At 37.6% G+C, this 14,830-nt stretch overlaps 1 protein-coding gene across 3 annotated transcripts in view; it reads right to left on the bottom strand.

Annotated features, from left to right (window-relative positions):
* Window positions 1-2,170: 2,170 nt before the first annotated feature.
* atp13a3 (ATPase 13A3) overlaps window positions 2,171-14,830 on the bottom strand; it is a 34,371-nt gene continuing 21,711 nt past the window's right edge. For 2 of the 3 annotated variants that reach the window (XM_035653129.1, XM_035653130.1), the window contains exons 18-34: window positions 14,732-14,749; window positions 14,155-14,308; window positions 13,539-13,659; window positions 12,764-12,888; window positions 11,996-12,156; window positions 11,170-11,298; window positions 10,936-11,015; window positions 10,680-10,722; window positions 10,464-10,573; window positions 10,125-10,221; window positions 9,958-10,030; window positions 9,632-9,809; window positions 9,304-9,482; window positions 9,113-9,201; window positions 8,818-8,898; window positions 7,754-7,846; window positions 2,171-6,556 (exon numbers count right to left, since the gene is read on the bottom strand). In XM_035653129.1, the coding sequence (XP_035509022.1) occupies window positions 6,362-6,556; window positions 7,754-7,846; window positions 8,818-8,898; window positions 9,113-9,201; window positions 9,304-9,482; window positions 9,632-9,809; window positions 9,958-10,030; window positions 10,125-10,221; window positions 10,464-10,573; window positions 10,680-10,722; window positions 10,936-11,015; window positions 11,170-11,298; window positions 11,996-12,156; window positions 12,764-12,888; window positions 13,539-13,659; window positions 14,155-14,308; window positions 14,732-14,749 (1,926 nt within the window). In that variant the 3' untranslated portion in view covers window positions 2,171-6,361. The remainder of the gene's footprint in view (window positions 6,557-7,753; window positions 7,847-8,817; window positions 8,899-9,112; window positions 9,202-9,303; window positions 9,483-9,631; window positions 9,810-9,957; window positions 10,031-10,124; window positions 10,222-10,463; window positions 10,574-10,679; window positions 10,723-10,935; window positions 11,016-11,169; window positions 11,299-11,995; window positions 12,157-12,763; window positions 12,889-13,538; window positions 13,660-14,154; window positions 14,309-14,731; window positions 14,750-14,830) is intronic. The other variant, XM_035653131.1, reaches the window with a different exon arrangement.

Raw genomic sequence — 14,830 nt, forward strand, 5'->3', positions numbered from 1 at the left:
CAACCTTCAAATCGGCCCTGACAGAACACACACCAGTGAATTCATTCCTACGAACCCACAACAACGCGCACCACTGTGATCCATACTGTGTAATGTGTATATATATATATATGATGGTTATATGTGTGTGGTATATATATATATATATATATATATAAATATATATAAAATAATAATGGATAACTGTAAAGGATGACAGAAAGTCATTTTCATAATACGTTTACATTGTAGCAAGAATTTATATATATATATATATATATATACACATTTTTAATCTTAAAATGTTAATTTACTGTACAGCAAGAGTTTATATATTTATATACATTTTTGATTTTAAATTTTTAATGTACACAATTTTAAAATTAAAGATGTATACAATGTACACGTATTGTGAAAATAACTTTCTGTCATCCCTGTTAAGTTTCTAACATAAGAATGTCTTTTTTAAGTTATCCTCTATTAGTTTTTATTTTAAGTTATCCTTTATTAGTACTAGGAGGAGGGATGAATTGGTGCAATGAAATTGTGAGTAATTCCCTCAAGCAAGTTCTGCAACCTGGCAGACTTATGTAAAGGGAACATATGGAGGTCAAAAGACACCATCCTGAGTCCTACCTGTCAGTTGGGACATTTAAATGGTCAATACTGATAACATGATTGATAAAGTGGTCATTTGAATAAACAGGTGCAGCCTAGACTAGTTAAGGACGAAGTGAAACTGAAGTTATAGATAACTAAATGTCTGCACTGCTGTGTGAGCAGAGATAAATGCTGTCCATACAGATGTTATTTCATGTTGCAGGTTTCAGCATGACACACATTCAGAAGTCAACACATTTAAGTTTTGTGGGTGTCTGACTTTTTCTTTTGAGCTTCATTTTCAAAAGAATCACAGTGGATCCAATTACTCACCTGCATGTGTTAACCACTTATTTAAGCTACATTTGTGTACTGTAGGGAGAAAGGAGGAACTGCACAAGACTGAATGAATGAATCGAAATGGGCCAACAAGGCTCTTCACATTTCATAGTCTCTGCTATAAATCATATTCCTTAATTTGGAAGACACAACCTGTGTAACCTTTGCAGCTCTCAGTATCCCACAATCCATTATGTACATTTAGGCAATCCCTGCCAACTGGTAGTCAGCCAATACCTTGTGACCTCATTACATTAACCACTTATTGCACTTTTCTGCAAACAGGTTTACTCTATAAACACTATACTATAAGTTCTGCAACATACTGCAACTTGATGACTGCTCATCATTACATATTTTCCTGTAGCTTCTGCAGTTTCATGATTTCCCATTAATCCCCCAATGGAAACAAATTACTCGTAGACATCCATCATTTTTGAGAAGATTTATTGAAAAGAAAGAAATCAAGATCAATCTGAAATACAATCCTCAGGGGAAAGAAATGAAAATAAATAAAAAATAAATTATAAAGTACAAAAATGTTCAAAAACAAATTTACATCTCTGCCAATAAAAACAATACATATACCCCAGATGAGCATCTTGCTGGGGTGTGGGAGCTGCAAATAAAGAGAAAACCAAAAAAAAAAAAAACTACTGAAAGAGCTGACATAAAGATGGACTGTAATAAAAAGTTTTACCAACAGTATATTTTCATTCAGTTTGGGTGTCAACTTTTATTATTTTCTCTTTTCATTACAAATAGACATTTCCCTGAGGAAACAAAATCCACGTGAGGCTTCACATGCTCAGTGGCTGACTCAATCTAAATGCCATTCGATGGTTTGTTTAAAATACATGATGTGAGTAAGATGCTAACTGTCAACAGTCGGTATATGTTGTACCTGTATAAGAGCATAGAGGTTTCAGCATAAAATCCATTGTTTTGACATAGCTGTGTCACAATAAAAGGCAAAACCGTAGCCTAGAAGAAAAGCAATAGTAGTATTTACACTTTGCACGTCATTAAGTTGATGAATTTTCTGTATCAAGGTGCACAGTTATGACACGGCTGAATCATTTTTGCCCCTAGCAGCAATATAAATCACTTCTACAACAGACTGGTGATATAAAGCAGCAATGCACATTCCAATTTGCCAATTACATTTTAATTTTATAAAGGCAAAATAATTTTAAATAGGTTGACAAAAAGTAAAATATGTTTGTATGTCGGACAGAAAAGTAAGATTGTCAAATGTTGCTCAAATTCTAAATTTGTAAAGAGGAGGCCTCAAATATATAATATATCATTTGAATTCCCTTCTTGTGTCAGATCCTTGGTTTCATACAAAGCATTGACACAAAATTGAAGCAAAAGAAAAAGCTGATAAGTTGAAGTAGAACCCGCAGAGACAAATCTTTCCACTCAGGAGGTTTAATTTCAACTTCCTTTAAACTCTAAAAAGTAGTCGTGTGCTGCATTATATTTACCCAAGACTAACAAATATTGATCCAAGTTCCCCAATCATACTTCACAATAACTAATTCAAACTGTGAAATAAATGCCCACAATTCATGCCCAAATAAGGAAGATTCAAACTAATGCAACTCCATAACAAAAAGAGAAAGTACAAATAAATCCAATAGACAGTACAAATCAAAAGTAGACAGACAACTGATTGTAACACAGTACCAAAATAGTAGAAAAAGACACACCAGCCCTTTGATAATCCAAAAACCATACATTTTTATAACTAAATCTTTTGTCTTTTATGCACACACTAGAAATGTACATCTCATATATACAGATAGAATCCACCCTCATATGATATTCCTCTTCTGCTTCTGAATCTGTTCTCTTTTTACAAATAACCAATACACATGTGATGAAAAGTCTTTGGAAATAGAATCAATAACCATAGTATTGCCTTGCATTAAAATTTGTTCTTTACACAACATTCAATTTTAGCCTCAGTAGGTATCTATAGAAATTAAACCCTGAAAGCAAACAGAAAAAAAAAAAAAAACATACCACTGAATATTCAGAGGCTTATAAACTCGTGTGGCCCATGTTTGGACACATCAGCAACATTGCTGAAATTCAACAGAAATTAGTAATTTTGACTTTCTATTTGACTACATATCAGGAACTTTCTGAAAATTGGCACAAGAATGTCCATTTGAGTTGTGTGAACCAGTTTTATCTACTATATATATATATCATCCTCAGACTGACAATTTATCCATAAAATACTATAACAAAATACTATAACTTTGCTCATCTAATAAACAATGTATCCATTGAAACTATGGTCACATATCACATTTGAGCTTTTCATAAAAAAACAGTTTGGATCCCAAGTTTCATATGCATTTGTAATAATATTACAAGTATCTCAATGGCTTTTAGGGACTGAGCAGCTTCAGACTCTTATTACTGATTTAAGGAAATCTGATTTTGTTTCTATACGAATTAAATGATTGATAATCAATAGACTATATATAGATGTGATGTCATGTGTCATAGATGATTAAGTGTCTGATAATACGTTGCTATTACCAGCTTTTTGAGGAGAGAAGAATTTACTTAGTACTTTTGTCAGGGAGGAGAAGAAACATTACATTTAATTTGACATCCTTTTGACATGGTGTCTCATGACCACTGTTTAGCACTCTAAAAATACTTTGGGACACACACTATTTAAAAACCATACAATTCATGAAAGGCAGGCTGCTATGCAGAGTTTACGGTTATACTGACATTGTGTGTTGGCGTCTTTGCTTCAAAGTGACACTCCAACCTAAATCAAACAATATGGTGGCTTTAAAAGGCGGCTGCAAATAGTTTGTTTTCTTCTTACAGCAGCTGTGGTCAGCTTGAATTCAATCAGTTATTATGATTTATCTGCTTCTCCACTGTCCATCTATTAGTGCCAACATTGGAATCTATCTCAATAGACTTTTTTTTGTTATTAAGAAGGAAACTACAACCTTTTACAGCAACCTTCAAAGTTTACAGAAAGTGAGTGAGCGAGTGTTTGACACTGAAATAGATTTTGTGGAGCATCACTTTAAATGTCAAAGAAAGAGCGGTCAACATAAAATATAGCCCTTAACTCGCTATGCAGGTACCTTATGTGTAATACATGAGAATATATGGTAACCAGCATCCATCTTGTGCAGTGTGTGTTGTTGCATGGATGTTTTAAATCTGCAGTGAGTTGATGAGACGCACAATGCCTTGCCTTTACGATTCCACTTTTAAATCAGTCTTCCATAGGAAGAAATTTAGTTTTAAAAAAGAAAAAAAGAAACCTAAGTAGTTCGTACTACTGGCTTTCTGGAGCCAATCTGACACGAGTTTGATTTATATGGTCTCATGCATGTGATTAACTGTCCACGATAACCAGCTAGTTCATGCAAAATACAGAGATGTTGATGTGTTTCTTAATTGTACAGTAATTCTGTATTTGTGGTAATATTTCTAGTATTGCAACCATCACGTTTTCAGATGATGAGGGAGCTGGCTTCATGCAAAACTTGGTATGCTTTCCTGTCTGATGTCATTAGTTGCTGACAGGACATGGCTCATAGATGCAAAAACGTAAGATTAAAAAGGTTTATAGCCACACTAGTGGCCCATGAGAGCGTAAAGCTCATTTCACTCTAGCAAACCTTTTTGATAGATTGATTGACAGATCTTTACCTGCCTGCAGGGAACGCCAGCGGAAAGGCCATGTTGTTCCCCGTCAAACTTGTTAGCACAGTATGCTAACACTTATCATTTAAGTGTAACATGTTAACATTTAGTATGTTAGCATTAGTACAGCTGAGGTTGATGAGGATTCAGTCATTAGTTTCAGAGGTATCCTATTATGAACAGAAGAGTTGATTACTGTTGGTGTTGTGACATGAAAAATCAGGACCATGAATGTCTATGCCAAATGTCATGACAATACATCAAATAGTTGTTGAGATATTTCAGTATGGACTGACAGACTAATTGATCCACTATGGTAGCATGGCTAAAAATCTCTGTTAAAAAACATAAAGTTGAGCTCTGACAAACAGACAAACACAGTGGAGATCCTGCCACAGGTCCCAGCCTGTGGTTAAGAGAGGATGAGCACATCTGTCTCCCTCACTGTTCACCTAAAGTCCTTTACTTTTTACAGGCCATGTTTTTGTGTGTGATGTATATTGTACTGTGTTTTCTGGCTGTGAGTGTGCAAATGAAGTTGACTGCAGCCATGCCAAAATTCCCAATCTTCTACAGCTCAATAAAATACTATTTGAATCCTGGGTATGAGTCAAATTAGTAATTTTATTCATCCCTGGGGGTCCATTATAAGCTTTAAAGCTTTTCTTTTTGGTTATGAGTCTATGCTTTCTAATGAGTGCTAGCCAGTTGGTAATGCTAGCTCATTCAAATGACTCTGTATGTATCATACATACATATACATACATATACACACAGTATGTGCATTAGCTGTATAACACCACTACATAGTAGCAATCAGAGCCTGCACTGCCAACAACAGGTTAGACTTGAGGAACATGTGGTGGTGGCTGCTCAGAAATATGAACATGGACCTGCTGCTGATTATGATCTGATAATACAGAATTTGATCAATTACACAGAGTTGGTCAGTACAGCCAACCAGTGATATTTATCTATTACTACAAGCACCTTCAACCCAACCAGTAGTTCCAATTTAATTACAGAATGTGAAATAAGGTATAATTAATTGTACTAATTGACTTTTGTTGTGAAACTGCTTTCTTCTGCCCTCTTCCAGACTCTCTTTTTATCACGCAATTCTCTCACTCGCCGTTCAGTCAGAGTGGGTCGTACTTTCTACGGAAGACCTTATTATTTTAACAATGGTATAAAAGTAATTACTTTCTAGCATTCAACACCTTCCATTACATTTCTGACAGCACACGTATGTCAGAAACCAGCTCTGTAGCAGAGTGGGACTTTGGCTCTCTTTTATACCTCTTTCATACAAAGTGACGGTACATTAAACCATCAGTCTGAAGAGGTAAGCGCGCAAATTCGACCTGGCCTATCAACCATTCTCCCAGCCTGGGTTGAATGCTGCTCAGCTTCAGTGAACAGACATTGCAATAAGGAATGGGAATTACATTTAATGTTAATGTTAAATTACATGAATACAAGCAGGAGAGACCTGAGACCGAGCAAGTGGGCGAGCCAGAGAGCAGGAGTACTGAGAGATCCGAAACTTAACTTTATTTGGTACTTTTGTGTAATGCTTTTGCTGTGGAACTAGTTTTAGACGCAAGTCTCTGAACGGTAATAGCAAGCACTTGTATCTGTGACAATTCCATTTGAATAGATCAAATTTGCGTTCACTGAACATGTGTTATAAGCAGGTTTCCTGTATGAAAGGGGTAGATTAAATTCTGGGGCCAGGGGGGTGCTAGGAGTTGGTCATGATCTGATAGGTGGAGCCATTTTCTGGACGAGGCTTGGCTTCAGTAGTGGTCGTTGGCTTTGGTGGCCAGTCGGGGTCCACACTGAGCTCCTGGGCCAGATGCATGTAGCGAGCCTTGGGTGTCTTCCGTGGGCAGCACAGCCGGGACAGACACTTGTACGCCCGCAGGTCAATGCCCCCCTGAAAATAGCACAGCCCCAAAAATAAACAGATAAATAAAATAAAAATACAAAAGATAGAAAGAAATGAAATTAAGGGGTTCCATGAACTTGTGTCATATTTTGTTTAGATTTTCTAGAAATGCTTTTACTGACAAATGCAAGTCAGACAGTGGCATGCTAATTCAACTGTTACATGCAAAATATATAACTGGAGAGGAACCATTTGTGTAACAGGCAGGCATTTTCCTTTACACTGGTAAATTGCAACAAGTGTGCATGCATGAAAGTCATTCAAAACAAAATTCAGCATGATAATTGTTTGAAGGAGTTGGCAGTAGACTGCTTAAAGAGTGAGTCCACTCCTTAAAAACAAGCTCATGGAGTCAAAGATCGAGCAAACAAAAGGATTCCACAGCAGGTCTTTACAGATTAAAAAACATAAATGAGTAAAATGTTTTCATTAACCTTATATTGGAAAAGACATTTAAGGCTTGCCTGCTGTACTGTACGTTAGAGGGAGCACTGACAGTGCTGACTGACAGTTATCTAGGACATAACAGGGAAACTAAGAGATAAGTACAGCAAGTAAAGCTTTGTAGGCTGAAACTAAAGGTGCAGTAGACAGAGGGAGAGGAGGTGGAAAGCAGTGGGAGATATCCAAGGCTTAGAAACAGTTTGCTCAATTGACAAAAGCAATCAATAACAATAATAAAAAAATAATATCCACAATAATGTCTACCACCTTGCTAAAGGTGGTAAGAATCTCTAGCAATGTGGTTATATAGCGGTTTCTAAAGGAGAAGAGCGCTTTACTCATTCACTTGTCATTTAAACTTCCCAGTTATAAACCCACTTATCTCCATGTTTAAGTGTGACCCTCCAGCAGGTGAATTTGAAAATAGCTTTCAGCTTCAGCAAGAACATTATGAAGTAAAATACTTTCTCTTAAGAGCAGTTATGGAGCAGAATGGAGTCAGAGAACAGAATAGTTTGGTTAACTGTTAAAAACCCCTGAACAAAAGGCCCATCGGGGGACACGAGAAGGAGAGGACAGATCAGAATGAGACTGACGTCTCACACATGCATGTCTTGGTTAGAGGTTAGAATAGAAAGGTGCGGTCTGTAGTTTTAGAAGAAGAAGTGGGGACAGAGAGAGGAAACACCACACAAGAGGAAAATGAAAGGGCTAAAGAAGAAGGTGTCAGATATTCCCAACCTGTGGTGTCGGGGCGGCAGGAGTGACGCCAAAGCTGCCATGTTTGTCTCGGCTGAACACAAGCTTCCATAAGATGATGTCAAGGATGAAGGTCTATGGAATAGCGCAGTGGGCAGGGGAAAGGATTACAGAGAGGCTAATTTGATTTCACATAGCGTCTGTTATTATTTTTTGCATAGAGGTCTTCAATCGTGTTTGCAGAGTCACAATATATCAAAGCTTTAGGTTTTCTTCCATTAAGCTGTGTGTTAAACAGGCATGCGATTGGCATTGGCAAATTACAAAAGAGCAGGAGAATATACAGAGTGCAGAGCACGGATCTGCTTGATTCACATGGGTCACATTTTCATGTCAGAAAATCCGGAATTCCGGATGAATCCGGAAAAATCACATCCTTGGTTAATACATGTGAGGTTAAAATTAAACTTAAAAATTGGTAAGAAAAGAGTGCATGGATACTATTGTCTCAAAATACTGGAAACTCTGCAATAATTTCTGATTATGTGCAAAATCATCTTGGTTGATTTTTTAAAGAAAAATTCACTTAAAAAAGGTGAAGGATTTGGACTGGTAGTTTCGGAAATAGCATAGCAAAGGGGTGTCTGCTAAGCAGTGCATGTATGCAAGGACAGCTATCTAAAAAGGAAGGCAGAGGAATAGTGATACTGCTCCACTGAGAGTGGCAGGCCAGCATAAACTATCCATAGTAATGCGTTGTACTGCAATAAATAATTTTCTTAAAAGAACATCCGTCTATCCAAAAATTAGACAAGACAAACGTATGCTGCAATGAGGAACTTCAAAAGTCCCACAAATGCATACATTTAACCAAAAACAGTCACATACTTTATGTGTTAAATATTACACATACTGTAGTTTGTAGACAAGAACATTTTCACTTTACAACATAATTTCTTTTCACAACACAAGACTGATCCTGCTGTCCAGCTAAATGAGACAAAGATGAGCACACTGCATGAAAAAACAAAAACTGAGCATGAGAAAAAAACATCTACTGTTACCATGTGTTCAAGTGTGTGTGTGTGTGTGTGTGTGTGTCTTACCTCCACCAAAACAGAAACAGCAGCATTGACTAAGATGATGAGGAAGAGTTTTACTCTCCATTCAAACGGGACACAAACAATCTGTACAGAGAGAGAGAGAGATACTTAAACGCTGATTATCAGCAATTATTAGAATAACAGCCTCGTTTTAAGGCTCTGCGACACTTCAGTTATTAATTACATTATGGACTGGGCCTTAATATTGTTTTAAAATATTAAAAGAGTATAGAGCACAGCAAGCTAGTCTTCAGAGCTGAGTAAAGGTGTATGTTTCTCGTGATTGAGGTCTTCTTACCTCTAGAAACTCATCAATGCCTTCGACAGGGTGGAAAATAATGAACAGCAGGAAAATATACAAACAAATGGCAGACAGCACAAAAGGCCCTGAGGAGGGGACACACAAGCACACACAAACAAATTTATTACATATAAAAGTAACTTACTTTAAGCAGATTAATGAATGACTTAATTAAATAAGTTTCTTACAATTCTTGTAGCTAGGCTGCCTGAAAGGTTTTCCCTTTGAGAAAACGATGGCAACAATTAGATACTGGAAGCAGGAGACATAGAAGAGGCTGGTGTTCTCGAAGTTTTGGATGTTGTGGTCATCCACTTCGGTGTCGTTGTCGTCAGACATGTTAATGTGTGATGAACGGTTGCAGACACTGGGTGAGAAGAGAGTGCGATTCAAGAACAATCCAATAACATTTTCAGCATGTGGGACAGTTTTTTTAAAATATTAAATGCTATTAAATTATTCCAAATCCAGTTTTTGTTTTGCTGAGGTACATTGGCAATGATAGCAGGTACTCACTCTGTCAGTGGTGTCCAGACTGTGTACCAGGGCTGCTGTCGGACCCAAAGGAATGTAATGGTCTGGAAGCCCAAGCAGATGAGGATTTGGGTCAGCACAGAGAACAGCAGAGGCCCTGAGATCAGACCTGATGGTGGGCGACGTGACACCAGTTCTTTCCACGCTGGATTCAGACTCACTGAGGAGGGGCAGGGGCAAATGATAAAGATGGGCAGAAAACAGATATTGAGGGTGAGCAGAAAAGGCGGGCAGTAAAGATTTAGGTTAAGAAACAAAAAGAAAAAAAAAAATCACATCACCATGTTTGTTATTTCTCTTATACTTACTGGTAAAGACAATAAGGAGGATGATGGCAATATCGATGAAGAGGAACTGAAAGTCCCCAAGGTTACTGAGGATCTACGTAACAAAAACAAAAAAACAGCACTGATCAGAGACTGGATTTCTCACTTATTCCTCAGCTACAATTGATTGCGGGAGCTGTATTACGTACAGAGTAGAGGAGAGTGACACTGATGTACTGGATGATGCTGTAAAGGGCCATGAACTTAAACACACAGAAGGAGGTGATGAGAGCAGCACGCCCCTCCCTGTAAAAACAAGAAAACACACTGTGTTATCCTTCTATCAACCTCAGAAGTAACATTAGGTCATGTAGCTATAAAAACACAACTTGACATAAAAAAAGCCATTTTAAGCACCATGAATTTGTCTAAAATAGGTGCAATTTTAAGGAGAAAACTAGCTCCTAAATACATTTATATACTCTCTATCATTTATTTATTTATTCATTCACTGTGTTGTGCACAAATAAAAAGCAGATAAGACCAACCTGATGAGGCTGGGGACACAGGAGATGTTGGGGGTCCTAGAGGTGAAGGGAGAGGCTACCGAGGCCTCAAGCTCTGACAGAGAGATGCCACCATGAGCCCTCTTCAGAGCCTGGTCGAGGAAAGTGAGAAATACAAGGTATGTTCAGCATGCAATTAATATCCATTTAAACCTGTTATTGTCACACTAAGAATTACTTTGAAATGGCTGTACGTACCCCACAGTCGTTTGCTCCGTCTCCGCACATCCCCACAAAGTAGCTGGAAGTAAATAATAAAAAACAGTGACTGTTACCACTTTCTTTCAATCAATAAAATATATATTCATTGTTAAAGCTCTGACTGAAGGCTTACTCTACTGATGCTAGTTATTTAATAAACTCTACATTGTGGATGTAATACTTCTATAAACGTTGTATGACATGTTAAAGTACTTCTTCATAGCTATATCATGTATTTGACTTAAATACTCACTCTACGCCCTGCAGCGCCTCAATGAGCTGGGTTTTCTGGTCTGGGGCCATTCTGGCAAACACCGTCCCGTGCAGCACAAGCTACAAGGCAGAACACACGATCATAACGAAACATTAGGTATCGTGGCGGTAGTTGTACCCAAGGAATCATCGGAGCAACTTCTCCTTTAAATTTCCTACTCCAGTAACAGAAAAGGTTGGAGTGATGTCCATTCTCACTCAAGAGACCTTGTACCTTTTGAAGCATGTCAGGGAAATGCTCCTCGATGACCGCAAATGATTTTCCGTTCATAGCAAAGTGGTACAGCTCTTGTGTTTTCTGTTCATCTACGTGACACACATCCTCCAGACTGATGTTCACTTCCTGGTAGAGTAATGATATTAGTATGGATTAGAGCCAAAACATTAAAAGATACCAATAAAAAGAGGCCTAATTAATTACTATAGAGTTGACTACTTGACAACTTCTCAGTCAGTGTCACCAACAATGAAGAATTTTCTGTTTTGCAAATGACATTTTTACTATTCAGCTATTGAATGCTTACATATATGTATTTAGTGGTTGAAACTTTACATTTGTCTCTCATTCACATGTTAGAATCCTTTATTTATATTACTATAACTTACATTATTGTACATTATATAATAAGTATAGTATAACAAGTGCGTCATGACTGATATCACTCAAAAGTAATTTGTGTGTTTGGGCTTTAGTATAGGTATCACTGATGAGACACATCTTTGAAGACAACACTTAAGTAAAGTAGACAATATAATCTTTAGTGTATATATCAAGCTACCTATAAATATTTTTTAGGTTTCCTTTTCAGACAATAATAGAAAATGGCAGAGAAGTTGTGTTCCCTCCTACTAAATAGGTGGTGTGGGACACTTTGTCACTGAGAGACCTACAACAATTTCACTTATTTGGTTTCAGAGATTAGCATCGTCTTTCCATCCCTTTGTGCAGGAGTGATTGTGCAAGCCTTTTCATCGGTGCTCATTCTCTATGTGTGTGTTTTGTGTCTGTGCAGGTATCCGTGTTAGCCCCAACGCCTTACCTCCAGGCGCGATATCTTGCTCGGCTTGTCAGCGTATCTCCAGGTAATCTTGGCGGCTTGTCCATTATGGGGAGCGAGGGCATCAGCAATGATAACTGTGTCTTGGGGAGGAATCATTCCACAGTCCCGGGCCACAGAGATAGCTGTCAGCATGTTGTCACCTTGAATGTGAATACAGCACACATTTATTATTTTGCTTCTCATGTTTTTATGTCACTCTGTTCCTTCCTCTCATTCTCTATCTTTCTCACAAAAACACACGCATTACAACCTTGAGATTTTTTCTGGTCAATTCCCCAACAAGCATTTATATTAGTCTGGGGTGCAGGGTGTGAGGGTGGTGGTGAATGGAAACAGGAATCCTTCAGATCCAGAAGGTTTTAAGACCATATGGAGTAAATATGAGGAGGAGTAGGACAAGGAAATAAAAAATAATCCTCTGGTGGATACTGGACTATGTTAGTGCTAGTTACACTGAGCAGCCTAGAAAATGGAATTAAATGAGATTACAGGTACAGCTGAGTAAATACCAGAGGGATTAAATATTTCGATTGCCAATACACAGATTACCAAACACATTATGCTGCCTGTGTCACAGCAGAACACAAGCTTTAACCAGGATTGTGTGTTATGTGTACTGTACATTTTCACTTGCACATCTCTGTGTGTTTGTTCTATTTAGTGACTATGTTGATGCCATCACTGGCTTAGTTCAGGCCCATGTGCACGTGTGAGTATGTGTGCACACACATGTATGAATGGTCTCACCAGTAACCATGACAGTTCGGATGTGTGCTCTGTGGAGGTCCTGCAGCACCCCTGGAGTTTCTGCCTTCAGTTTATTCTGCATGATGATGAGACCCAGGAACTCCATGTTTGCCTCTATATGATCCCTAGTTCAAAGGAAGAAAACAAAACATACGTGTTTAGACTTACGTGCCAAGGCCGATAACAATTTTAGAGGGTAAAAATTCACAGATTAGAGATATGGCAGCCGATACAGTGAATTTTAGAGCTGGAATCAAAATTACGCTTTTCTATATGGATTGTTTACTAATACAACTATGTAAAGGTACTCAGAAGGCTGCTTCCTGAGACAAATAACATATTTAAATAATTTTTAAGTTAAATATTCTTTATTTTTAATTTAACATATACACTGTCAACAAGTTCTAGTCGACATTGCTGAGAGCTGCACTCTTTTGGATAAACTTTGCTAAAAAAAAAAAAAAATGTTTTCATATTGGCACGTGAGATACGCTGATATGATGCCGATATGTCTGGAATAGGCCAATATTGGCCACTAATATTAGCTTAACTAAAATACAAGGAGGACTCGCATACATTTGTTTGACACAAGAGCCCCTTCACCTGATTTTCTTTTTTATATATCACAGACTAAAGGGATGAAGGTGTGACAGTCTAATGTCAGCAGTGTGAAGCAGCGTGCTAAAAAGCAGCAGCAATCCTCAGCTTGAAGTTCTCTAGGTAGGTTTAAAATGGAGGTCAAAAGTAACAATATAAACAATATACAGTATAATACCTGTTGATGTTCTGGACTTTGTGCCAGTTGAGTTTGGATTCAAGTCGACGATGAGCCAAAGCTATGACCCTGAAACCTTGCTTGGTGTAGCTCTCCAAAACCTCTGCAAAGTTTTCTGGCACTACAAAGAGACATTGAAGAAATAAGTTAGAGAGAGGGGCAGCAAATAAAGAAGACACGTCAAACTTCTATATAAAAAAAAAAATGATATGACAAACTTTTATATAAACAGGGTGGCTTCTACAGCTTGCTCCGACACCTTATGGTTCACAAGTGTTCATAAAGTGCTTAATAAGCACTGGTGACACAGTAACTGTTCCGTTCTAAAAACATAATACAGCAGTTTTTGAGATAATTTTGATAATAACAAATTCTAGGACTAATTAATGGTTACCTAAAGCTCTACTGTGGGAAGAAGAAGTCTGCAATAAACTGCCAAACAATCCTCTGTCCTTATCATCTATCATCGTCACCTCATCAGTATGATCATGATAAAGTGATGATCCTGCCACAAGTTATCCTTATGGATAAAGGGCATTGTTGCCATCGACTCCAGTAAAACATATCTTTCAATGCCGTTCGCCACTATAGCAGTTATAGTAATTAGACACCTCACCTGTTTCTTTCTTGCAAAGACTAACCACCACCTCTGGCGCCCCCTTTGTGTAGGCATCCATACGTTTCTCCCCCAGCAAACGAGCCACCACAGTCATCCTCTGGAGTGCTGAGGAAAAAGGAAACTGGCGCACAATACCAATCTCATACGCTGACTGCTCATGCACACCCACAGACACACAAAAAAACAGAAGACAGTCTTTACCGTTCATGTTCATGTTTTTGGTTTACTGCTACAAATGAAAACATGGAAAATGCTACTAATTACAAAATTACTACTTTTAGAAGGATAATTGGTAATTTAATTGCTTAGTTAACAAGATCCTGACACGTATACAGATTAGATCATCATGTTGAAACTGAGCTATAAACAAGTTTATTTACAATTTTATAATATATCTTTTTGAGACAAGTTTGTCAACTTAAAACATTTAAATATACATGAACTGGCCAACATCATTATTAGAAAGCCACTATTTATGTAAAATTTTACTGCTCTATAAAATCTGAACTTTTCATTCGGAAGGAAAAATAGGAATCTTAGGAGTACATTTTCAAAATGGAAGCAGGCTACTTACCGAGAGTTCATACAGTTCCTAGAATAAGAAAGTGAGAAAACAGTAGAGTGGGATGAGTCAGTGAGAAACAAATAAACCAACCATTCAGAGTATTAATAA

The sequence above is a fragment of the Morone saxatilis genome, unplaced genomic scaffold (genome assembly GCF_004916995.1).
Source record: "Morone saxatilis isolate NCDOM2014 unplaced genomic scaffold, NCSU_SB_2.0 Contig12, whole genome shotgun sequence".
In the NCBI taxonomy this organism is placed as follows: Eukaryota; Metazoa; Chordata; class Actinopteri; family Moronidae; genus Morone; species Morone saxatilis.